Below are 26,909 nucleotides of genomic sequence, written 5' to 3'. Positions count from 1 at the left end.
GGATTAAACTACCTTTTAACCACTGCAATATTGGAAATCACAGTTTAGGCTTAAGCATAACAATGATGTTCATCCAATTGCACCCAAATTATCAAACAAAGCAAATCATTTTGTTAGAGTGTGACAGTCTTTAAGACTCTAAGAACTGTACATTCTTATTTACCTCAGTTCACATGCAAAGAAAAAGGCATGATTCTCAGAAAAGATGCCATGCATATACATGTAAAAGTTTTCAGTGTTTAACAATTGACTTAGACAATAGCAATAATTACTCAAAACCATTAAAGGGCATTTCATTGCTCTGTTTTTATCCACTCCCGCTGCTAGAGACTGCAACTATTGTTTTAAATCCTCAGTTCACTTGCGTTGCTATTATTTATACTTGATTTATGTGTTTCTGTTATCTTTGTTATTTTTAGCTGATGGAATTTACCTTATTTCTTCACCTCAATATCTTAAGGGCAACAGAAGCAATACAGAACGGAAAGAGCAGTTTCATTCTTAAAAATATGGTCTTCCTTTGTAAGCCTTAAATTTTATTTCCAAACACACATGAAAATGATGATGACAATTACTCTTTTTAGTATATTAAAATAAATGGCACATGGCAGTAAATAATCAACTGAATGCTAAGAAAATTTGTCATTTTGTGGCACCACATGATATAAAATTTCTTTGTTAGCTAGGATGACTTATCAATCTAAACTTTGGTGTTAATTCTCATGTTCTCATATCTGCGCCTCAAGCTCATACATTAACTTTTTCACTTATTCCACCTCCCCCCGCCCAGGAATTATGTGATTGTAGGGTCACAAACTGCTTTTCCACATATATACACGTAAAAGGCTTTTAAAAAATTTCCTAAGGCTGTTAAGTGCTTGAGTTGGGCAACCTCCCTCAGTCAGGAGAAACACTTAATTTCTTGCAGGATTGCTTAAGTTGCAAAAAGGTTCCCTGAGAGAAATAGTTTATGATTACAAAAGACAGTTGTTATTTCCATAACAGCAATCACACACAGGGGGTTAGCTATTGCAAGGGTTAGACTGTATCTGGCCATTTCATATTGAAAGAAATAAAACAAACAAAGCAACCAAAACTTTTTACTTCTTCTGTGGACTAAACATGCCCAAGGTTTTGCTTGTCAATTCAGCAGAGCTTTTTCTGGGTTAGCTGTTCTCCCCAACAATTTGCTGGATGTGGAATATGACATGTATTTTAACTCCCATCTGACTATGCAGACTTAGAGGCAAATATCAAAATGCATTTAGATATGTAATGATGAAGGTCAGTGTCAGCGTCAGCTTAGATTTGCAAACGGCCTAAGACGGTCAAAATCCTATGGAAAGCAAAAGGGAGACACACCAAATTCACCAAGAGTTTTGGATAAATAGCAGTAGATAATAATTTAAATCTGAAAAATCTAAATTTTCCCAAACTTTGAATTTCTATGCTCTAGTATTTTCTGTCTAAATCCTGAGCATTGATTATAGATGCAGAGACATCCCCCTAAAATTTTCCTCAAGCGAGGACAGCCAGGACTCACATACAGATTTCTTACTGTACAGTTCTGTGTGAGGATCCCCAGGTCTTTTCTCCAGTGTCATTTACTCACCTGCCTCAACTGAATCAGGCATTTAGAATCCTGATATTATTTCCTTTCCAGCTGCAAATGAAACTCCAAGAATTGTGCACAATTACTTTAAAAGCAGAGGTTACAAATTCACAGAAAAGTTGAACCTTTGTAGGTTTGGACAGCCCCAAAATAAAAGGAACCAGCAACACTTGAGATCACATCAGTCTGTGGCTTATGATAGTCAACCTTTTTTTTGTGCCCGAAGCAGCAGTTATATCATAAATAAAATAATTACAAATTCTGTTCTTTGGGGCTTTATCTCTTCTCATCCCTTTTGAAAAACAAAACAAAATGTAGGGTATAGATTATTTTTCCAAGAAGACCTATTCATTTGCCATCACAGTCATTTTTTACTAAGCACACAGGAAAAAAATAAATGATGTCCTGTTCAAGTTCTCATGATTAAGTGTTTCTCAGAGATGAGTCATAAGTCATGGTGCACTTCTAGTGTCCTGTTTAGTTAATAGCATGTCATATACTTACTTTAATCACAATACTGAAACTATATGATGGCATCAAAAGCATAAAGTGTCTCCAAAACAATGCTAGGCAAATATGGAGGGAGAAAATTAAAAGCAAGTCTGAAATTGTCTTGCCATCTCCCTTTTAATGGTTTATTGCTGCAGCCTAAGGAGTGCCGTATTGGTGCAATAAGAGCCAGAGAGCTGCAAAATCTTGCTGTATCACTTCTAAGACCAATTTCATTCTTGACAAAAAGGAAAGCTACAATGAAAACCATGGATGGAACAGTTGCTTTCATTGAACCTCATCCTAGATAATTCTACTGAAATGCTATGCTAAGATACAACTGTTCAAACAAACTAACTTATACATACTTCCTATCTCACCATTCAGTTTTTGCATATTGTTGGTCTGGCTTAAAAGTTAATGCTGGGGGAAAATGTCAACCCACCACAAGTTTGCAGGAGAATCTGGGTTTCATTCTGCAGACTTTTTCTCCCACAGCAGTTCTTTTTACTAGCTACACATAGTGAAATGCATTGACTATATAAGAAAAGTACCCACTTTTATTCTCCCTCTCTCAGTGCTTTCCAATTTCCTCCAACATTTTCTTTCAAAAATTTTGTACTTAGTCTGTTCATCTTTTCAAATTTTTAGTTATCACACTTCCTCAGAAGTGTTTCAGGAGAGCTTTTCCTGTTAATGACCTTCTGTGATTACAGCTTTTGGAAATTCTAGAAGCAAGGACAGAAAGTAGAGAGCAATTAGCTTCACATTCAAAATATTTTTTAAATATGTACATAGGGAATATCAGAAATATCACACAGAATTCCAGACCACCATATAGAAAGACCCAAAACTATAATTCAGAAGTCTTCTGCCAACTAACCATCTGTCATGCAGGTGCTGCAATCAACCTAACATTAAAACAGCTGGATAGCACTTCTACCAGAGTCATAAATGAGCAAGGTACCTATATTTATTCCCGTTTGAAACATTTGCTTTAATTAAATTTATCACAAACACGATGTAGTAATCACAAGCTATTCCACAAGAAAATCGCCTTGAAGCAGAAGTTACCAATTCTCCTATGAATGTAGTGTGAAAAAATCTTTGCCACCCGAATGCTTTTCCATTAGAATGTGCTAGGTCTTTAAGCTTGGATAACCACAGAAATAGCTTGCAGTATGCAAGTATACATCTTCCCCTCCTCTATGTAGAACAGGATGTCATACACCATCATTAGTATGACACGTTCTGGCCTGAACCCTATCTGGTAGGGAGACAGGGCCTTGGGATAAGGCCTAAGTAACTTTAAAACCATTTTCCTTAAGAAAGAAAAGGTGTGGCACAGCTGGTAATTAATGAAGTCCACACATATCATGGAAAACTTCCTGCCTACTGAATATTTGGAACAAAAGTTACCATTCTGCCTACTGGAAGAGCATTCGTTTTCTGTGTAGATGGAGTTGCCAATGCTTTTAAGAATATTTCAGAAAGACCATGGAGAAGATTTGTGGCTTTTTGGGTATTGTGGTTCTCTGACAAGACACACTCAGAGTTAGCCAAATCCACAACTGTGACATGGATGTCTCTGAAGTATATGCTTTGCCATTTCAATTTAAATATTTATTTAGTGGAGATAGGGATCTGTACATAAAAGAAGAAAATTCATGTCTTTAACATATTCAATCTAAACATCATGTCCTCAGCAGTTAACATAATGAGATTCTGGTCAAATTAGGACTTCTAGGTCTTCAAGTGCTTCAGGACAATGTAGGAACAAGCACGAAGGCAAAATCAATTACAGTCTACAGTCTACAAATCCATAATGGCTAAGCATTATGATGAAACCTCTCTGAAGACCAGTTATACCTGAAGCACTTTATAGTACATTTTTCAGTTCAGGTACTCAATCCACGATGTTTTCAAGGACACAAGAACATATAATCCTTAGATCTCACAGGCATTTTGCCCACCTCTAGATTTTCTAGTCCATGGTGTTAAATACTCTGTTTTTTTCCTCTAAACCATTCAAAACCTAGACTTAGATTCAATGTCTGCGTTTTACATCTACATTCAGCACCATTCATTCTAAATCAGTTTTGGAACCAGTTCTTCAGAAGTATATAGAATGTAAATTAAATGGATGACCATCTCACTGAACCAAGTGAAGAAACACAGCTTATTCTTCAGAGAATCACAGATCTGGTTCAGTATCAGACTTCTCTGTTTTGAGAGAACACCACTTAATTTTCAGCATATAGGTACATATATTCAATAAACTATCGCTGCTGCCCTTTTGAGTAGTTTTAACAAACACTAACAAGATGGAAATGTGAAAGAAATCGAAACATTACAGACATGTAATTCAATACTGCACGATGTTAATAAATAACCTTCATGTGTTTCAGCTCTACAGGCTGAATTTTTAAATTATTTTTAACAGATTATACATTATAGAAAAGTTGAAGTAGAACACTAGGAAACTGTTTTTAAATTAGTAATATTTAAATTTGTTTCTTCCTCTTCTAGTAGAAAAACTGATAGTGCCATAACTGTAACTGAAATATGTAACCACTATTTGAAGAAAAAAATACTACGTGATTCTTCTAAATATTTACCCGGTTTCAAAATACGCTTTCACATTTGTTCAACATATCCTGATATTATGCTAGGAGAGGCCAAATGTTACTTGCACATACAAAGTCACACAATAAGTGAACCATATAAAAGGGTAGAAAGCTCTTATAAGAACTATCAAAATAGGACCTGGACAAAAATTAAGCCAAAACAAGGGAAGAGAAACAGCTGAGGTACAATAACATTAAGATATACCCAGAAAAACTCACATTAGTTGTAAACTCTACATATTATTTCAGTTTTCACAGGGATCAGTTTGGCCTTTTGTTTGTTTTCATCTATCTCTCTCCATATATACAGACACATACACATACATACATATGGCAACATAGGGCAACATTCCAGCAGTTGAAATTCTGTTTCAGATCAATATACACCTGTGTCCTTCATGTAGCGCTACTGTCATATACTGCACAGTCTTTCCTGTAATATATTTCATTATTTTATTAAATGCATATTTTTATTTGAACATTTTCCAAAGAATTCTACAGAGAATTAAAACATAAAAGAATTAAAAGAAGTGATCTAAATTCAAAAGAAGCATTTTTCAAATATGGTATTCACACTGGGGAGAGAAATCTGGCAGCTACCTGTGCTTCTAAAGACTGAGTGTCTTCCCTACCTGAGATCACTGATCCCTAGGGCTCAAAACATTAGTTTTGGACAGTGGTTATTTTTTCTTCTCTGGGCAGTTTGTTTACATTAAGTGTTTTATGAGCATTTCTGCAACTCCTCTATTAAATCATTGGCAGCACACTTCAGAATGGATGTATACATTATTTCTATAACCTGGGTAGCTCAACAGTCTCAAAACTCCAACTTCATAGTTCTAAGACTGAATTTTTAAAATCCAAGGATAGATAAGTCCATGTTATCATTTACTTTGAGAGCTTACTTACTTGACAATAATATTTTAAGTATGTCTGTGAGACCAGCAGAAACTCTTTAAGAATAGTACTGACAGGAATATTTCCACACACACCCCTCTGGTTTTGTTAATTTGCCTTTCTTTTGCTAAGTCTAAAGCTCTGCCTTGGCAACCTTCTAAAGGACATACAATCACATGCTTTTGGGTCTTAGGGACAAATTAACACTTCATGCTTTGCAGAAGATTTGCTACACCAGACATAACACTATCCACTATAGCATCAGTAAAAATATTCTTGTGTCCATTTCTGACCAAAGCATACCCAGTTCAGATTTTACTGGGGCACCAAACAACAAAATCACACAGAATCCTGGCATTATCAGAAGTGTAGACAAATATTTCGTATAGTAATGGTCATCACTGCTCAAAAATACTATTGGCGAATTTCCAAGCCCCCAAGAATAAAAGGTATTCTGCTGATATTTATTTTTTGAGTCAAAAATAAGTGCAGAAATTGTAGAATGTGCAGTTGTTTTTATTCTTCTCAGTAGGAGGATTGTGCTTTAGTAGGAGGTAAATTGTTCTCTGTTTACATTGTCTGTAATAAAAGCCTGCAGTTGAGCAGCCTTGTCCTCACACTGCAATTACAAGAGAGGGCTTTCATGGTCTGTGCTCTAAGACTCTGCAGGCTTGAGTTGGCCTTTTGGTCACAATTTGATCACTCTTCACTTTTGTAAAACCATATATTACACATCTTCAAATCTCCAGAAGGGTCAAAGTATGGGAAAATTATGTAACAATCACGTCAATGCCTAGTCCTTGCAAATAATTAATTTTTACAGGCCATTATCTATAAATCTACAGACTAAGGGCTCTGATTCAGCAGAGTACTTAGGCAAATGCTGAAATATTTGTTCTGAATATACTCAAGCAGGCCGTCACTTCAGGAATATGGAAGAGTGACTGATTGGTTATGAATGGACTTAACCATCTATCTAAATACTTTGATGTACTAAGACTTTGATTTGGACAGCATTTTGTATGAATGTACACAGAGCTGGAACACTGAGAACACAGTAACTTTCTTTTACAGTTGTGGTGGCACAGCAGCTGCCAAACTGTGCGTATTACCAACTTCGTTAAAAGAGAGAATGATATTATATTTCTTGTTGGTTCGGCTTGTTGTGGTTTTTTGGGGTTTTATTTGTTTCTTTGTAATTATATTTTATTTAAATGTATTAAGAGCTACATGAAGCAGTCTTAATAGGATTTCACTGCACTTTCTACTCCACTAGAGGTCAGCCTGCCACAGAACCCCAAGCAGACACAAGAACTGCCGAACGCTGGTAGCACTGACTCTATTTTCTTTCTCTATTTTATCTATTAGAAAGATTTCTTCAGAGCCATAACTTAGATCTCTCACTAAAATGGAGCAACAGGAAGATATAATGGTGCATTTCATTTTTGAATGACCTATAATAAATTACTATGAAGTATTCCAGGTGCCAAATGAGAGAATGCTTTGTCTGCACATGAACTATATTTCACATACTTTAATTTGGCTGACACATAAAACTCATTTGACATTTTGCAGGTATTTCTTTGAAAGGATATTTGGTTCTTGTTGAGCGTTAAGGTATGAAGGTGTGGTAACCTGGGTAACAGAAGGTCATTTCCGAGTAGATTGTTGTCCAAGATCAGCTCTTCCAAGTAACTGAATGTTTTCAATCCTTCTAGTGACCTGCAAACGACAAAGGCAACAGGAAAAATGATACTCCAGTAAATCAGGGAGACCATTATGAGCTGAAATAAATATTTTAACCTTCCCTTTCAGGACTGGGAATAGTTTTGGTTTGGGCCTGTCAGAAGAGTGAATGACAAGCATTAGTGGCAAGGGGAGTGCTGGCACTGCAACACATCCTTCACATGCTGGCAGGATGAAGGATGGGGGTCACTTAGTGAGTAGCCAGGATCCAAAACAAAAGGCTTCAGATATGGGGCCTGCAGGATGAATTTGTCAATGTCTTGTGCCTTCAGGCACCCAGCCTCGCCTGACCCTAACCTCCATTCCCAAGATAAATAACTCTGTCACAGTTCACCTTCATTCCCTGGACACAAATTTAAGTTGTCATCCATCATTTCTGCCAAGAAATATCATACCTCGCTAACAATAATAAATACAACTTCAAGTATCATTTCTTAGCAGTTACCTTACATTCAATAATAGGAAATGGAGAAAGGATTTCTTGTTTTTTCTTTTCTTTTTATTAACCACTTAATTTGCTCCTCGAGTCCCTGCAAACAAAATAAAATGTTCTCTACAAAATAAAATGCAAAATTGCTCCAGGCAGAAAAGGCATTTGCTTTCTTACTGTCCTACTCCCGAGCCACAGGTCAGGCTGCAGAGAGCAGCTTTAAAAAGGAGCATTTCACAACATGGAAGTGCAGGTGATGGCTTGTAAATAAACAGGATTCTGGAGGTATTCATTCCTCTGACAGCAAAGTGCAGGGAAGAGAACTTAAAAGAACACTTTGGTACCTTGTAAAGGTATCCATTCCAAACTTGATTTTTAATGCCTGCACATTCCAACAGGAACACCCACACACACACACATTAATCAACTAAGACACATGGTATATGGAGCATACTCACAGACACGCATTCACAGCTCATTCACCTACCAGACACCTAAAGATACGCTGAGACTGCATGACTTGACAGCCGATCTACTATGCCTACCAGTGGGAAGATCATCACTGTATCTCCTGGCTGTTTTATAAAATGTGATGAATAAGGAAGATGCAGTCTCAATTCTTTATTCAGTTTCCAATGACATTTTTACTGAGGGGATTTCCTCCCCCCAGTTTTTGGCAATGATCAATATACAACCAAGGTCCTTGTTTGAGAGTTCTACAGGTACTACTACTAGAGGAAAATGCAAATGTCATTACAAAGTATATGGGTTTCAAATTAGGCAATTTAACATTCAACTGTCCAATAAAAACAAGATACTGCTTCTGTGGACAGAACTTACTGACCACTGATGTATCACAGTTAGAGGGTTCAAACAACCGAAAGAAAAAATCTGTGACCTTTGTACCAGGTACTCTACATTACACTATGAATATTCAAGTAACATTCACACAACACTGGATTGGTGTAGTTCAGTCCAAGGACTCCAAAGCACTCACAGTTGTTGACTTGGTATTATGAAAGGGAGGCACAATTATTGATGCTGGGCAGACAGACCCTATGGCATATTTATATTGTTAAAAGGCATTGAGACTACAGTTTCTGAAGGTGAAAGAAAATTCTTTGTTATAAACATCATACTGAAACAGTCATCACAGTAACAGTCACACATTTTGCACTTGTCTTTAACAAGCTGTTACAGAAAAAGTCAGTTCCACCTACACAAACTGCATGCTGTTAAGAGCTGTACTAGCATGCTGCATTAAGCTAGCTATTTCAGCAAAGGGTCATAACAGACTTGGACTGACCAAAGTCAAAATCAGAAGAGAGATCAGCAAACATTTCAGAGTGTGCTTTCCCCCAAGTGCCTTTAAAAGGCAAAATAAAACAGAGGAAGTAGCAGTGAGTTTATCAAGCTGTTATGAGTTTTCATTTCAGTTTATTTGACAAATCTAGTTTAGCAAATTCCTCTTCAATACTCTTCATTATATAAATAGTGGAATATTTCCAAAGCCTCACATTTCAATGTAAGACTCTGACTTGCCAATGGAGTTCAGAGTAGGCCACCTCCTTGTCAACACCACAGAGCCTTATGGGATGTTAATAGGTCCTTTGTGAAAAAACATTGCTGGGGCTCTGGTCAGTGTCAGCATCAAAATACACATTGTTCCTGAGTTATGTTATGCAAATATAATACTCTTATCATGAGAATCAGCAAATGGTTGGCAACTGGCAAGAAGAAAGCGCACATCCAAAACTGCTGCAGGGGAGGCATAAAACAAAATGACAAACCATGAAGTGGGACAAAAGGCCTTGAAACACTAGAGGGAGTTGACTATTGAAACGGTCTTTCTTTCACGAGTCTGGGCTGCAACACAAGGGTACTGGTTTCATAGACAGGCAGAAAAAATCATGTGCAAATCTCCTTACACCTGTCTGGTTTTGATAATTTTTGCCATGTAATGTTATTAGCTGCTCAGTTAAAAAAGAGACGTGTTACACCAGGGGTTGCTTATTAATTGTTGTTTTCATGTCATCAGAGTGGTGTGCACTTGGTAATCTAACCACCTAGATTCAGAGTCCAGGAGGATGGGAGGGGTTGCCACAGTACAGAGAGAGGGTACAGACAATTACCATAAATTTACATCCATATGTTATTTTGCCATACAGAATTCTTATTTTCCCATCTTAAACACAAGGGGGAAAAAACCTAGCACCAAACCAAAATTGCTAAGACAGTTGGTAAAAACAAACAAACAAAATAACCCCAACCGACCACACACAAAAAAAACCCCACCATCACAAGAACCCCTCAAACAAACAAAAATAGCGTTTGCTAAAAAGCACCAGCTACTGAATTCAAGGCAAAAATCTCTGCCATCATAATGCAAAAGGAAATATTACCCAGAAGTTGTAGTCCACAATTTAAACATTTTAAGTACAATCAACACAATAGATTTTATGGTACAAACTTCAGCAAGTCCCGTAACACCTATATGCCTCAATTTCTCATCTGCAGGTGGGGAATAAGAAAGGATTACAATCATGAATTGGCATATAGAAAGCATTTTTGAGAAGCTGAAGTAGAGTTTTGTACAAAATACTGATATTTTTGTTTTCAGTCAGGGTGAGATATTTATCTCCATGTTCTCCAAGTATTTCCTTATGAGCCCATTACAAAAGAGGAGAGCAGTGCATATAAACACACACACACACAGAGCAAATGCATGCAAATGCCCAGGAGATGAGTCTAAAATTAAATCTACACTGTTTCTCATAGTTCACAGCAGAAAAAAACACTGGTGTACTACTGGTGTATTAAAACAAACACACTATCTTACCACCACAAAAACACCAGCACTGAAGGGGCAGTGGCAAGCAGTTTTCTTCTCTAGTTTCAAAAGGCTAATAAACATCACTAAGGTGAACTGCAGTCTGCTTTTCCCTGCACTAATGACATGAAAGCTGCCCATTATCTCACCCACAGGTACCATCTCAGTTACCTCATTGCAGGGCTCACACTCTGTTCCCAGAGGAGAGCAACTGCTGCCAAGAGATTTCCATTGCAATTTCCAAAGTCACATCAAACCGACAAAACATCACAATGTATTCAGTGCTGCTTCATTCAAACAGAAAAAACTTTAAGTTTCCACTGTAATTAACCCTATCCTCGTTAAGATAATTATGATCAAGCTCCCTGTCACAGCTAATATCACAGCATCATTGCCTATGGCTCACGCTTTGCCCTCATTAGCTTAGAAAAACACTGCACTAAACAGGAAACGGACTCCCTCTGCAAAACGACTTAAGATGTTCTGTAAGCAGACAGTAAACAATCCTTTAGAATATAAAGGTCTCTGAAATGTCATTTTATCCAAGTCCTTTGGCTAATCAGTATGATTTCTTCCAGCTTTCTTTTCCACAATTCATTCACAGTTTGTAACAAAGTTTTAATCAAAAAGGAATGTCATGGCAGAGATTTTTTTTTTCTCTCTACATGTATGCATGGCAATTGTCAACTACACTATTTCATATGGTGCCTTTGGCCTGACAAGGATTTGGTTACAATGAGAGCAAAGAGCAGCTCTTTCTTTTGGTAATATTTGACAATGAAAACAAGATTTTATAAATTAAAACAAAAGCAGAAGTCTCTCAAGTAGTGGACAAACCTTGGTACTCTGCAGTTGTCCTTGTCCAGAAGAACACAGAAGTACATGCTGAAAAAGAACTGTTCCTCACATTTTACCCCACCCCTCCATTAATAAGACAGCTGCCTCGTATCTAATGACTTTTTCCTCCTGTTTAACAGGAAAAGAGAGAGCAGTTAACAATATGTAAATGAGAGAGTTTGGCTTTAGCCTGGAAATTGATTTGCACTCTGTTGACAAGAGATCACCATTACCAGAAGTTAAAAGAGAGCTGTTACAGAACAAGTGCTTTTAAAAATACTTTATTTTTTTGCCCTTTATGTTTTAACAGATTACAGGAGAGTAGAATTAACACAAGAACCCTAGAACTATATAATTTCAGTATCTAAAGAACAGAAATGTAATTTCTCTTTCTCCCGCACCTGCCACCCATGGAGAACGAAGCAATTTTTTTTTTAAAACATTAATTAATTACTCTTCAAAAATCTGCTGAGCTTAAAATTCCATTTTGTAGTAAAGCAGAGAGAGGTTAAGTGACTAACGAAAGGTGACCTCCAGCAATTTTCTAAGAGACAAGAAATAAAACCCAGAGCTCATGACTTCTATGTCCTTTGACTTAACCTCACCAGAACAAAACAAAGAGCAATAAATAAATGCTATAGATAAGAACATAAGACAGACACATGTTTAAGTTTCGATTTTGCATAATGCCCAGGGAATGCAAAGCATCATTTCTGGTTTTCTTGCTTTGATTCCTGTTCAATTTTAAATTTCATTTAATCTGAAATATAACATACAAAAAAGGGGGAAACCCCAAGCCATTTCCAGTTCTGTTCCGATGGTGGAAGGGTTTTGGTGAATCTTCTGTGCAAACTCCATCAGGCTGAGGCGCCTGTCAGAATTCTACTCTCAAACCTACTTTGGGGGGTTCTGCTGTAAACATATGACTCACCTGTGAGTACAGAAAAATAAATAACCCATTTTAACAAAAACAAAATGGCTAGAATTCAGTCCAAATTCTAGGGGAAAAAAACAAATAAACAAACAAACCCAAAAAACAATACTCCACTATAATCACAAAACCCCTGCAAAATGAAGATTTATGTATTTCCTGCACACAGAGACAATAATGGCAGATAAACTCCAAGTAAAGCATCAAAAATAATAAGTTTTCTCTTTTTTGCAGTCCTACTAGAGTGTTAATGCTAATTTGTTTGCACTATGATAAATTTAAGTAAAAATAAAGGTAAGAAGAATAAAGAAAATATAATGGAGTATGAAAGGGACAGTTCTAACACTATTTCTGGACCAAAGCAGAACTGGGCCCCAAGTTAGATCAGACAATTCATGAAACAGGGAGCACAGGATTCTGTTCAACAAAGAACAAACTTACTGATATTTCTTAAACATGAAATGCTTTGCTTTGTCTAATATTTCAAACCCTTTCCTAGCAATCAGGAAACTGAAATGCAGAAGTTCTTGCGAGAAAGAGGTTTTACTATTAAGCAGCAGTTCCTCAAATGATGGGATTATCTGAAAAGCAGCAATGCAGATTTCTCTCACCCATCTGTAGAATCCCAGTTGCTCATAACTCCTTACACTCAGTGACAAAAAAAGGGCACTTTCTGAAGGTGAATCAGACCTTCTTCCAGTGAGACTCAGTGAAGTATATGCATTTTAGCTGTATGAACACAGCCTATGTGTACAAAGTCTTGCAATGAAATTAGAAGAAAATTCAATATTCAGGTACAATGAACTGTTACAGATGTGCCCTGTGTATGTGGATCATTTACCTGGTGAAATAAACTAGAAATCTGAAACACAGAATTCAGATCAGTGTTGGAAGGGACCTCCAGAGGATTACCTAGTTTTTAGTATCTCACAAAAACTTATTACAGTCAACCATTCAGTCATTAACCACTATTCTCTCCTACCAAGACACCAGTCCAAAAAAAATAAATAAATTGTTTTTCTTGGCCTAACTCTACTACAAACCAACCAGACTGACCTGGCTGGAGTGAGAGAGTTCAACTTCTCTTCCAGTGAACCTCTTAAAGTCTCCAATTTCAATATGTGTGTTTAATACAGGTCTACTCAAGAGATCATACCACTAATAGAGCTCAAGTTTTATCCTTTGTGTTAGCTTTTGCTAGATTTTTTTATATAACATCAGTAGGATTAAACATGTCAAAATTTTATATGCTATTACTGTTACAGCAAATTTAAATAAAATGACAATCATTGTAGTACTATAGCCTGTGATAAGGTGTCTTTCATATAAGCCACACAAAATATTTTAAAATAATACAAAATAGATTGGAAAATGAACTCTTACACATCTTGTGATAGACCAAGTATCATATAACAAAATGCAGTTTGTAAAACACAGCTAAAAATTTCCATGCAGAGAACAAGTGATTGTATGCATTCTTATTCTATCAAAGGACATTATGGAAGTAATGTCACTAGAAGTCCATGCAGTTCAATGGATGCATCATTTCAATAACATTCCTCAGTACAAACTTAAGCATCCTTCTGATAAAATTTCTTGAAAGTACTTGGTGAAGGATAACAAGATTAGAGGAGTTAGGAGAAAAACTCAGATATGAATCTCTCTTGCTTCATCTTTGTCCCCATTCTTAATAAAGAATGCAGTCCTAATAAACTAAATGACATGTTTTCATAAATGCTAACACTGCCATTTCCTGAAATTGAATGAATTCAAGGAAGTATTAGTGATCAGAAATACAGCAAGAACAAGCCAGTGTTTACAAAACATAAACTTGTATGTTTAACAACAACAACAACAAAAAAAACAAATACAAAACCAAAACAAAACAACCACGAACAACAAAAAACCCACCAACAAATTAAAACCCTAGAATGTATATATTTTTAAAAGATCCCCTCAGTTCCATGTGCCAAGTTGAGAACCTATTTATAAGACCTCTAAAAACCAGTATTATAATGGAAATACAAGTAAATTCAAGTGCAAAGGCAGTGCCATTATGAAAGCTTTACTGTATCTTGGATCAATCTGTCACTCTGCAATTCAGATAGTAACCTGACCCCTCCCCTTTTTGTGCAGAGAAGTGGGGAGTTACAAGCCTGGAGAGTGAGTAGAGTGAAGCCCATTTTGACTACTAGAGTTCAGTGAGAAGGGGGAGAAGAAAAGTAATTTTTCTCCCATCTTCCACAACAACCAAGACTGAGGATTGACAAGCAAATTGACGCACTTCTCAGAGGGCAAAAGATAAATGTTTGATGAATTGGCCATTGCTGGAGGAGTGATGGGCTTCATATGTGCATAATGGACTAGCTGCCATTCAATTCAGATTGCCTGCCAAGATAAGAAACCATAATGAATGGACCAAGCACAGCCTGTGCCATAAGAAAGTATAATCTGACTAGTTTTAATAAACTTAATAAAAAAGATGAAGCAGAGAGAGGGAAAGTGACTGGCCTTTGTGGCCAGCTTTAAGAGGTGAGAACGACTAATAGACTACTCAAGCATGATAGCAGAGAACTCTTAATAGTCTTAACAATGACCAAATCCCTCAATGTTAAAAAGTCTTTAAAAATCACAGGGATCTACATATGCATGTACCACAGAGACTGTCCCACTTGTTTTACAGCATATAACTGCCATTTATTTATTATTTCCTTCTACTACATACTCTGATTTGTCTCCCTAACTTCCTTTATCCTATCTGTATGGTACTTTGGCTTTACTTAGAGCCATACAACACACCAACAGTTCTACCAACACCTTCTTCAAATCGAAGTAACTCTCTAAGTGGCAGTGGAAAAATACCTTTTGTAATCAGAAGCAGTCACACTTGGTGTAATTTCATTTGCTTTTACAAGATATGGTTCCACCAAATACGAGAAACTGCCAGCACAGTTAAAGCAGAATAACCTCTCTAGCACATACAAGACTAAGTTACCAACAAGAGTCCATTTGGTCTGGGATTTGCTATGCTGGATACTGTTCCACATCTGTACCCATAACCTCTAAGCTCTGATCTTTTGCAGCACCTATCAGCATTATGAAAAGACATTAAAACCAAAACTCTTATAGTATTTTACTTTATATGGGTATACAACAGTGTAAAGCCTGGTAATCAGCATAATTTTCATGGTGAGTAGCATATACACAGTGAGCCATTTTTGCTTTCCTTTAGTCATTATATAGCCATATGAAAAAGAATGGCTTACTTTCTGAAGTTTATCAGATATTGAGAGCAGCTAAATCTGTGACTGCAAATGCTAAAGGAGTAAAGGAGAAAAATTAGCCCTGACTTTTAAATCACAGGCATTAGACCAACAGTCTATTTCTTTTGTTAAGAATCAAAGGGCAAGAACACACCTTTGTGTGTGTTATGTAATACACAGTACATGGCCAGGCAGAACTGTTTATCTCCTTAGGTAGAAAAAAATATATAATGAAGGAAGAAAGGGGTTACAGAAAGATACCTTTGACTGAGGGCAACTAGAAAACACATTATACAGAATAACGTTGCTATGCATGCCAGTTTTCTTGGTTTTACTTTTCCTTTGATGATGAAAAATGAATAAGGAAATATAAAATAGACTACTTGGGTAAGCATTCAGATTACCACCCCCCTTGATGTCAGTTCTGTAGCCTGTGTCATATTTTAAATAGAAATGATTACATGAAAGACAGATGTCTAGTTTTCCGTATAAATTTTATCCAATTGCAAAAGGAAAGTAACTCATTATCAAGCAGCTCAGTAAAGCTCCCACTAGTGAAGGAAATAAAGTTTTATGACAAGAGGGTCTATCCTCTCTCTCTCTCCCTGTGAGTGAGAAAGTGAGTACAAGAATAAGACAGAAAAGGAAGGCTCAGGAGTGCTGGGTGAATTATAGACTACCTCTCAAGATTCACAGCTCTTCGTGGTAGAAGGTTAATATTCTCACATGTCATTAGGTCTGCTGGCTCTACTGATGGCTCATTGAATCAGGCAGCAAATTATTTCCTCATGCTGCAGAGGACACCACACTTCAAAGGGAAAGAGCCAGGGTCAAGACGGCTCTCCAGTTCGATTAATGAGTTGGGATCAGCAGAGGTTGCCTGTAGGTAAGAATGTGACTGAAGCTTTTGACAAAGCTGACTTTTTGAACAGGACTTGACCCAAGCCCCTTACTCCCCTCCTCACCAAATTTTATTTTCAACATTTGCCTCTGACTGACCTGCTCAGGCCTGTTGGGATAGTTTTGACCTCTTCAGTCTTTGTTACAAGACATAGGACATGTCTGCCTATATTTGATGTGTGTCTCCCTGAAGGCCACATCAGCTTATCCAGGCTCATCAGAATACTTTAGAACTGCACAGCAAAATAAGACAGATTAATTTCAAAGTTTTAGTTCTCTCATTAAATTTGTTGAGAAAGGGGAAGAAAGAGAAGACAACTAAAAGATATTTCATCTTTCAACAATATTAAGAAGTATTTCTAAATGCTGTTAAATGCAGATAAGAAGAACACAAAGACTATTAGAAGCATATGACATGTATTAGTGACAGAAAACCAGAAAATATATGTTCCTATTTAGATGGATTTGCTGACTAAGACCATTCCTAGCAAATAATGCATCATATAGAATATTCGTCTAAAAAGTTCTTATTGTCATCGCCATGGTAGTGAGAGATTAGAGACAATTAAAACTTAGCCACTGCATTCATCTATTCCTAAATGCTCAATGGTTTGCTTTGTCTGAAATATTTTAATGCATATTTAAATAGATTTAATAAAATACTGCATTAATGGGTTTTGGTAAGATCTACTGAAACCACACACTCTCTCAAAGAAATACGAGTTCAGTACTTGTTATATACTTGGAAGTTTTGTTCAAAAATATTTTACACCCTAATGTTTCCAGAGAAAGCATATACATTATCCTGAAATATTTATTTTAATACCCTCTTTCTAAACATCTTGCTCACTAGCATCCTTGTTACATACTAGCACTCATTACATACTAAGTTCACTTAATAAAATAAAACAAAACCAAAACAAACCAAAACCAAAACTTTTGAGGCAAAATATCAGTTCAGAGATATCCAAGGTGGCTGTTTAAGCTCTGCAGGCTTGAAGCTTTACATTAGCTCAGGTGCCTGAATCAGAAATTTACACATCTATTTCTGAAATATGAACGCTTACACTTCTAAAGGTATTGACCAAATCCCAGTTCTTACAGGCCTTAAATGAAAAAGCTAGGGTATTAGTGCCTTAAGCTCAGATTATTTAGGTGCCTTAATAACAATTTAGGAAATTTATCTCCTGGTTTATATTTTAAAATCTTTTCATGATCTTGAAGTGTAAGGCAAATTTTCATCTTTACTCTTTTCACACTCAAACCATTATTTGTGAGACATTTCCTTACTGTAGCATTTAAGCCCTGATGCCAGTAAATAGAATGTTAGAGCTATAAAATTCAGAATTAAAGCATATAAGATGTATGTACAACTAAGCCAAACAAGAGTAACTAGAACCCTTTCAAGGTGACTGCCTAACTGCTAGCTCATCTTCCACGCAGATGTGCTATACTCTAAAATACAAGTATACACAAGTAAGAGACAACATTTTCTTTTACTTATGTCTGTGCAGTCTCCAGTGATTTGTACATTACACAAGTGGAAGCTTGCAACACTAGAAAAGATGTAAGAATGGAAACACTTTTTCTTGGGCTTGTTTAAACAAAGTAACTGTGTTTCTGGGTCTGTCATCATGTTAACATTATATCCTATTCCTTCTCTTTGTAGAAAGCTGTAGGCACACCAGAAATCATTTGCGAAATATAGGATGTGTCTTGCACAACACTTAGCAGGAAGGCATGAATCCTGTAGAGAAGGGCAAGTCCAGCTAGAGTGGGATATAACTGGCCCGTCTTACATGCCCAGGGAGGAAGAAGAAATAATTGTGTTCAGGGCAAGGAGCAGCCATTCAGTCAATACAAAGGATCACTAACAGTTTCCAAACATCATCCCCAAAGCTTCTGCTTTCTGAGGCACTAAATCAGAACTGATGGCAGGACTGAAGAGATGCATTGCTGAGACACCTGGACACAAAGCAGTACCTACTGGAATCCCTTCCAGTGCAAAGGTGACCAACTAAGCATGTGCAAAAATTCATTTTTGTATTTGCCCTTGTTTCTATTCCTAAACCCAGAAGTTTTTGGTTAAATCTCACTAAATTGTTTTGCTTTTAGGTGTATCTGGTGTTTGAGGGGAAGATACCACCAATTATCATTGTACAGCATTTCTAGAGAGGTAACAAATCTAAATAAAGACAAAAAGAACAAGAAGTCCTGTACCTAGTTCAGGATGAATTAGAATGCCCAGCTGCAATGAGTTCTGCTTTGTACCAACTTGGATATAGCCCATCTGGGGAACTGTCAGGGCAATTCTGGAGCTGGGGAAGGAACCTGCAAACTCATAAATCACCCTTGCAAAGAGCAGAAAGCAAGGAAACACCCCATGACTTTTGGGAATTGTTACCACACACTGCCCTCAGACACTGTTGCATGAAAACTGCTCAGGACTAAATGTACAATTTTGGGTTGTTGGGTTTTTTTGTTTTGTTTTATTTGTTTGTTTGTTTGTTTTACTGGGCCTTACGGCAATCCTGCAAAGACTTAGATCTGTAAATTGAAATTTGGATGTGCTTATGTCTTCCTGATTTTCAATAATGGTTTAATATGATCTGTTTAGCCAAATTGGAGGGGGTTGCAGCATGCATTAAAATTGTTTACAAAAAATGTTTAACAAGTAAACAATAAATGCATAGTCAAAACAAAACTAATTGTTAGTTTAATGTCCATTTTGGTTTTTACATTGCTTGTTTTTCCCACTGCTCATATATTCTTGTCATTCACACATAATTAAAAAAAAAAAAAAATGGATGATACACATCACAAAAACTGCTGGGTGTTGTCCTCCTGTCAGTGTCTTCCATTTCATCACAGCAAATATATTTGAAATTGAACCATACAAAACACTGGCAGGGAAAGACAGCATGTAAAAATCTAATAGTCCATGAAGATGAACTAGCAAATCTATGGCAATATTCCTCCTTCAATCCCAAAAATTAACAAGGTTGCCTAAAATACAGTTGGAAAAGTGCAGTCCATCATAAATCACAACTTCAAAAGATACACAGCTGTGGCTTTGATAGGCTAGGGACGAGGAAGATGATGACACACAGTCCATACATATTCAAATGCTCTTTACGTCAGGCAGCATCCTAAGATCATGTTAAAGGGTTCATCCTAACATTTCCTGGAGCCATCTAGAACCCTATAGTACCTTGTGTTCTCCTCAGCAACTCTACAAGGACAGTCATCTACCACAGTCTGATAGAGCACTCTGACAGAAAAAGGCTACCTTGAAAAAATAAGCTAGTGTTATCTCCCTACACTATCCTGGAAAGAGACTTGGGTTCAGTACAAGTCAAATTAATATAAACCTCAAACTCTGTAACTTCAGCCGTGTACAGATAACACTTCACTGCATGAGTTGAATTGTACACCCAGCACTACTTTGAGATGCATCTACCTCCTCCTTGAAGCAGTGGCTTGGCCTGGCTATGTGGAAGAACTGGAGAGATTCCCAGACATAAATTTCTCCACTTGAAGTCTACATTCTAGACACCCAAAAGCCTATCTCCAGCCTAAGCCATACAGTCACTCTTTTGTCCAGAGAGGAATTTGGTGACCGTTAGATTTCTAAGGAGCACATAATCTGCTCAAGCCATAAAAACAAAAGATGCAATTTGCCCTACACAAGATCATGTGGACTTGGGGCATTTTGAAAGAAAACAGAGAAGCATCACAGCAAATATCCCTATGAATTACTTCCTGCTGACACAGTTGGGTAGTTTGTTTAAAATAACGCAAATGACCAAACAAATAATTGAAAGAAAGAAGGCTCAAACCATGGCACTACCAGATTTCCAAGTGCTGCCACCATGGCCGTCAGTCACCCGCTGCCAGCCCCTCCCCACTTTCAGAGACCACATCAAAGCACCTTTGCTGCTTCATGGCCTTCTGTAGAGCAACTTCAGCCACTTAAGAAAAAAAAAGCTAAATAAAGACTAGGACTTAAAACATTAAAAGAAATAAATTGACAGGATTTTATCTGGAAACCTTGTCTCGTCCTTACTGAAGGCTAAAATAAACTTAATTTTTGTTAAAATTAAAGCAAAAATTAAATCATCTTATTATGTAATTGGAACTAGGCCTCAGGCATTAGCAGTAAAGAAGGGATTAAGGCCTCCACCACCTGGGTTGTCACTCTCATGGGCCCCATTACCACCCCCTTATTCGTTTTTATAGCCAACAGATTAAAATGCGAGCGCCGCAATCTTTGATCTTTCACTTGCTGACACAAATCCTTTCAAGCCTCCAACGTTTTCTGCTGAGGTAATTAGTACTAATTAAAAGGTTTCCAACAGCCTTTGCTCTACTTTTTCCCTCTGAAAAAATTGCTTTTACAAGTGCCTTCCATCTTTGAAATGTATGCATCGCTCACTTTCTTCTTTATCTGACTCCCAGAGATCAAGTAGATTAGTGACTACATTATTCCCCAAGACAAAGCCAAACAACAGGTTTATACCATCTCCCTGACCTGTTGAGGTGCAGGGTTTATATTCAGAAACAAGTGCCTCTGCTTGTATTAAAAGACAGTCCAATTATGCACTAACAGACACAATGCAGGGTTTTTACATTTAAGAATGGACATCATTTAAAGATGTAGTGTTTTCTCAGAAGAGAGAGAGGCAACCCATCACTAATCAAACTGACAAGTTGTATGACTAATAATAGGTCTTGCTTTGTTTTCTTTTCTTTTTATGTGTTTGTGTATCAGGCAAGATACAAACAAGTTCTTTCTCTTCCCTCCTTCTCTCCCCCTTTCCCCTCCTTTTCCTCCCAAATGTTAATGATTGATTCACATTTGCTCCTTAAAAAAAATATAGAAGAAGAAAGTTTAGGAAGTACCGCCTTGAAAGCACAAAAAGCCTTCTCTGAAGAAGTTTTTGTTACTATAATTAAACACTGTGTCTTGCTACAGGCAAAGTGATGGCTGGAAAAATAATTACTGATATGAGAATGCAGTTTTATAATATGTCTGATACACTAATGCAAGTCCAAGATTAAAAAAAATTAAAAGCTGCAACAAAAAGGAACAATACCTTGCACTGAGAAAGTGCTGTGTTTTAAATTTACAGGTTTTCAAATGATTGTTCAATCGACATGGGCACTACACAGATCATTTTTCTGTATGAAAACCTGGAAGCTTTATGCCTGCTGTGATAAAAATAAATTACGCTTCATGCAGCAAAAGTGCTATTCAAAAAAGAGGACACTTCTCAAGCTCTTAAAGTTCTCACTTCCTATTGAAAATGACAGCAGCTCTCTTTCATGCTGTAGTATCTCTGGCACAATAGATCAGAAATCATACACAGAGCCACAAGAGGCTATCTAACCTATCATTATACGCACAGGGGTCTATTCTCCTCTCGCGATGCAAGCACAGGGCTCCTGCTGGCACTAATGGGAGCTGCACGTGCATATCAAGGACAGAAACAAATCGACAGTGCATCAACTTTTCTAACCTGAACTAAGTTAGAAAAGTTTTTAAATAGCCAGAAAGGAAAGTCAGTAAATTGTCTCCTAATCGTGCCAGCTCGTCTACTTTAGTTTCACAACTATTCTAGTATGGTAGTAATTTCTTTTCGTGTAACTTTACTCGAGAGGATCTAAAGGCACTACAATCTAATCAATTCAGCTATATTATGCCCCTGTGAAGCAAGTTTTATCCAACATGTCCTGCCCAAGGTCATATGGAAATTATACAGGAGGGCCAGGAATTGCACATTTTGGCATCCTAGTAGTTCCCTGCTTTAACCAGCAGGTCATACTCTTCTATGCATTCACAATAACCAACAATCCTAGAAGCAGGAGTCCTGTTTCCTCGCAGCTAGGGAAATGCTGGGAAAAAAAGGTTTTTTCACAAACACAAGTCTTTCAAATAATTTGTCTGAAAGAAAAATTAAGAAAGCAAAATCAAACCACAGCCTGTGAATCACCAAATGTAATGGTTCTAGCCTCCTTGCCTTCTTAACAAATGGTCACCATTGCCTTAAACTGTCAGACGATCCCTGCAAAACCAACATGAATTAAAGAGAATAGCATACTTCAGCTCTTAGCATGCATGAGCTAAATGTATCATATGGAACCTTCAGCTTGGGCAGCTGTGTACACCATACAAAAACATATTTACATTTTTCCTATCAGAGCAGCCTTTAGAAACCACACAGATAGTATGACACTCAGTATAGCATCTCTTGAGGATAGGTTTTTATGTGTACCAAATGTTAAATTCCAAGATTTCAGTTAAAATCAGAATTTGAAATTCTGAAATTTGTAAGAAATTGGAATTTGGATAACAGTACAGAGGAAAATAGAATCTAACAAGAAAGAGGTGAGTATGTATGCAAGCAAGTATCTTTCCATAGCTTAGATCAATATTTTATATCAATAAAGAGAAGGTGATACTAATGTAATCTGATAGATGTAACCTGCCATATTCTGTTACTGAATAACTTGTGACTTTATGGCAAAATCAACATTAACAACACATTTGGGTCTTTTACCTTTGGAATCCAGAACTCTAAGAGGAAAGAGATTTTATTAAAAATAAAATACATAAACAAAACCTCTCAAACCTATTTCAGGGAAAAGGCCACTGCAAAGAAGAGGGCTATAAAGAAAGGAAGTTTCTGGGATGTAAAATCCATAGGAACTTGTATTTTTACTTTAATAGAGTAACTTTCAAAGACAAAGCTGAAGTATTACCTCTGTGCTCAGAAAGATCACATTGCCTTCAAAATTATAAGCTGCGAGTGACATTATTATGTTACCACTTTCATTTGAGATTTTCTTGTTTGTTCTTGACTTTGCATGTACAAACAGCTTTCATGTTCATCAGACATATCTTCTTTTCAATTAACAGCCTAAACTGTATCATGAACAAAAACTTACAGCTGAAAATTTAGAGAAACGGAAATCCATAATCACAAAGCTCACAATAAAATGACATGCTGGCAGCACAGCAGGCAAAGTTAACATACATATTATAGCAAAAGAAGGAAAATGAGCATCATGCTTAATGCTTCACAGACTGCAAATGAAGCTATCCCAATATTTACTAAGGAGATTAAAAAAATAGAATTAAAATATCTGATAGGCTTCTTGGTGAGCAAAACTTGTTTGGCGACCTTACAAGTTTACAATCCCCAGTTATCAGAACAGCAGGAAAAAGGGACAAAGTCCTTATCTTCCCTAGGTAGTCAGTTGTGGCACTTTCCAGACTGCAAACAGTTGCCTTAGGGCTTCATTATTCATCTACTATGGGATGTAAGGCCCACAAGCAGCTATCCTTTTAACATATAGGAGAAAGGGAGGAAAATCCCATCCATGAAAGGAATATTAGACTGGGTTTTGGAAGTCATATCAAATATTTAGACTGGGGGACAGAGTGCCTTATATATACTATACCATAAGCCTTTTCTCTTCTTCTCCTCCCACACTGAAGGGTAAAAAGTACATTAATAACATTCACGTCTGCCCTGTGTTCTTAGTACAGTGTGCATGTGATGAAAAACTAGTAAAGAAACATTTCGATTTGAAGTTTCCAAGAGGTAATTATAAACAAGAGGAAGAGAAAAATATTTTTGAAATTATGAAAAATACCTTGACAGTGACTCTCTTAGACTCAGATTTAGCCCTTGAAAAATATTTTGCCAAAGGGTGCATTTTGACAGGAAAAAGATGAAGAGTGGAGAGAAGAGGCAGCAGTCTGTCATAACTGATGACACTGCAATGCAAGCTGAAGTCAAGACTGAATATTTGCAAAACTCATTCAGGGTGAGATTTTTAAAATGAAAAAAAAAAAAAAAATCAGACACAAATGTACCCAACCTCTTGAAAACACAGGGGGACTACAGCAGGCAAGAGTAATGCAATATGGTCAATATAACCACATTACACATGCAAAATGATGCAAGAGCCTTTTTTATAATTCAGTATGGTATGAATTTCAATATACAATGAAAAAGATGGAAGAAATAAATATATGTTATTTTAACCCATTGCAGGATGACACAGCTGAGCTGGGTGCTTCTGGCATAATAGGACTTCAATGCCAGAAATTTTCACCCTAAACAATTAGAATAGAATAGAATAAACCAGGTTGGAAGAGACCTTCAAGATCATCGCGTCCAACCTATTATCCAACACCACCTAATCAACTAAACCATGGAACCAAGCATCCTGTCAAGCCTCGCCCTGATCGCCCCCAGTGACTGCGACCCCACCACCTCCTCGGGCAGCCCATTCCAATGGGCAATCACTCTCTCTGTGTAAAACTTCCTCCTAACCTCCAGCCTAAACCTCCCTGAGACTGTGTCCTCTTGTTCTGGTACTGGTTGTCTGGGAGAAGAGACCAACCTCTGCCTGACTACTACACTCCTTCAGGTAGTTGTAGAGAGAATTAGTTTAAACCAAGTTCAGAGCACTAATATGCAACATCAGTGTCATATTAATTAAGTCAAACTGAATCTAGACTGTCACACTCTTATATTCCTATTCTTAGAATCATGGAACTGAACAGACCTCAAGATGAGTCCAACTATAACCTAACATCTCCCTGTACACAACTTGCACCACATCCCTAAGCACCTTATCCAAATGTCTTTTTAACACCGTCAGGGATGGCGGCCCCAGCACTTCCCTGAGCAGCTTGTTCCAGTGTCTGGTGACCCTTTCTGTGAAGAAATTTTTCCTAACATCCAATCTTAACCTGGTGCAACTTAACACCATTTCATTTGTTACATGGGAGAAGAGGCCAACCCCACATCACTACAACCTCCTTTCAGGTAGTAGTAGAGAGCAATGGGGTTTCCCCTCAGCCTTTGCTTCTCCAGGCTGAACAGCCTCAGCTCCCTCAGGTGCTCCTCACACAACTTTTGTTCAAGACACCTCGTCAGCCTCATTGCCCTTTTTTGGACACGCTCCAGCACCTCAATGCTCTCTTTGTAGGGAGGGCCTCAAAACTGAGCATAGTACTCAAGGTGCAGCCTCACCAGTGCCAAATACAGGGGTAAGATCAATTCCCTGGTCCTGCTGACTACACTATTCCTGATAAAGGCAAAGATGCTGTTGGCCTTCTTGGCCACCTAAGCACACTGATGGCTCACATTCAGTTGGATGTCAACCAGTACTCCCCAATCCCTCTCTGTCAAACTATTTTCAAGCCATTCTTCCTGGAGCCCATAGAACTCATAGTTTTTTTTTGCGTTTACTCTTTGACATCATTTGGTCTCTTCAGCTACATGCTAACTCACATGCAGTCCCATGGTTAAGCAGCTCAGGGCTGAAATGGAAGGTAGGAAGCTAAACTGTTCTAAATTGTTTTAATAGTCTTGGTCTGGCTACCAGCACCAGCAAGGAGTTTCATTTCAAGAAAATTCATTTGGCAGTCTTCCATCAGATTTAAAGCAGAAGACAGGTTCAAAATACACTTGGAGACTAAACTGGCCCGATTATTAGCAGTGACGTGTCCAAGGTCAGGGCATAGGTACACAAGTAAAGCAAAGCAATTCTGTTCCCTATTCCACAGAGATCCAGGGGCTCATCTTCAAGAGTTGTCAGTCCAGCACTTTTCACTAATGCTGAATTCACACTTCATTTAAACAGAGATGACCAATCCTACTCCCAAAGAAAGTGTGATATATCTGTCCTGCTACTAGCATCACATATTGGGCACACGTGCATGTGAGGTAACAAGCAATCACAATATGAACTTACAAAATGGACAGGAATTACAAAGACTACAAGCGTAGACAAGGTTTTAGAATATTATTACACAGGCATAAAAATTATGCCATAAAATATATTAGTTGTGTAAAAAGATCTAAAAATTCACAACTTAGGAAAGCAGCTAGTCTACATATTTACCACGTGTTCTGACTACAGGGCAAATCTGTAGTCCCATATATTTATATCCAACAGACAACATTTGTTTAAATAAATAAATAATCTGTTCAAGATAGTCATCCTATTACTTGCAAACCTTCCTCCAAATTCCAACTTCCTGTGTCACAAAACTGTAGAACGTTTCTCTTCCACAAATGCTATCAGTTCACTCTGCATGTTCCTCATACTCATTTGAAAAAGAAAAGGCAGGCACTGATATATAACAACAAAGCATAGAGGTGAACATGAAATGTGTGTTCTTTAATCTTGTCAGTTTTACTCTTTTTTTTTTTTTGTTTTGGCAAGGCTGCTCATGAGAAAGCCAAATCACTCAGATTTTCCACACACTTTGTATTTCTGTTAATCCAGCCTGCTCCAACTCATAATTATGTTTTAAGCAAACAG

At 37.3% G+C, this 26,909-nt stretch overlaps 1 protein-coding gene across 1 annotated transcript in view; it reads right to left on the bottom strand.

Moving 5' to 3' along the window:
* Positions 1-26,909, bottom strand: part of LRMDA (leucine rich melanocyte differentiation associated) — a 642,594-nt gene that overhangs the window by 266,197 nt on the left and 349,488 nt on the right. Inside the window, exon 3 of the mRNA XM_009897634.2 lies at positions 7,221-7,347. Within this exon, the coding sequence (XP_009895936.1) occupies positions 7,221-7,347 (127 nt within the window). The remainder of the gene's footprint in view (positions 1-7,220; positions 7,348-26,909) is intronic.

Source organism: Dryobates pubescens, chromosome 8 (assembly GCF_014839835.1).
Source record: "Dryobates pubescens isolate bDryPub1 chromosome 8, bDryPub1.pri, whole genome shotgun sequence".
NCBI classification, from domain to species: domain Eukaryota; kingdom Metazoa; phylum Chordata; class Aves; order Piciformes; family Picidae; genus Dryobates; species Dryobates pubescens.
Note: the sequence above shows the minus strand (reverse complement) of the source record. Positions and strands in the feature narration are given on the sequence as shown.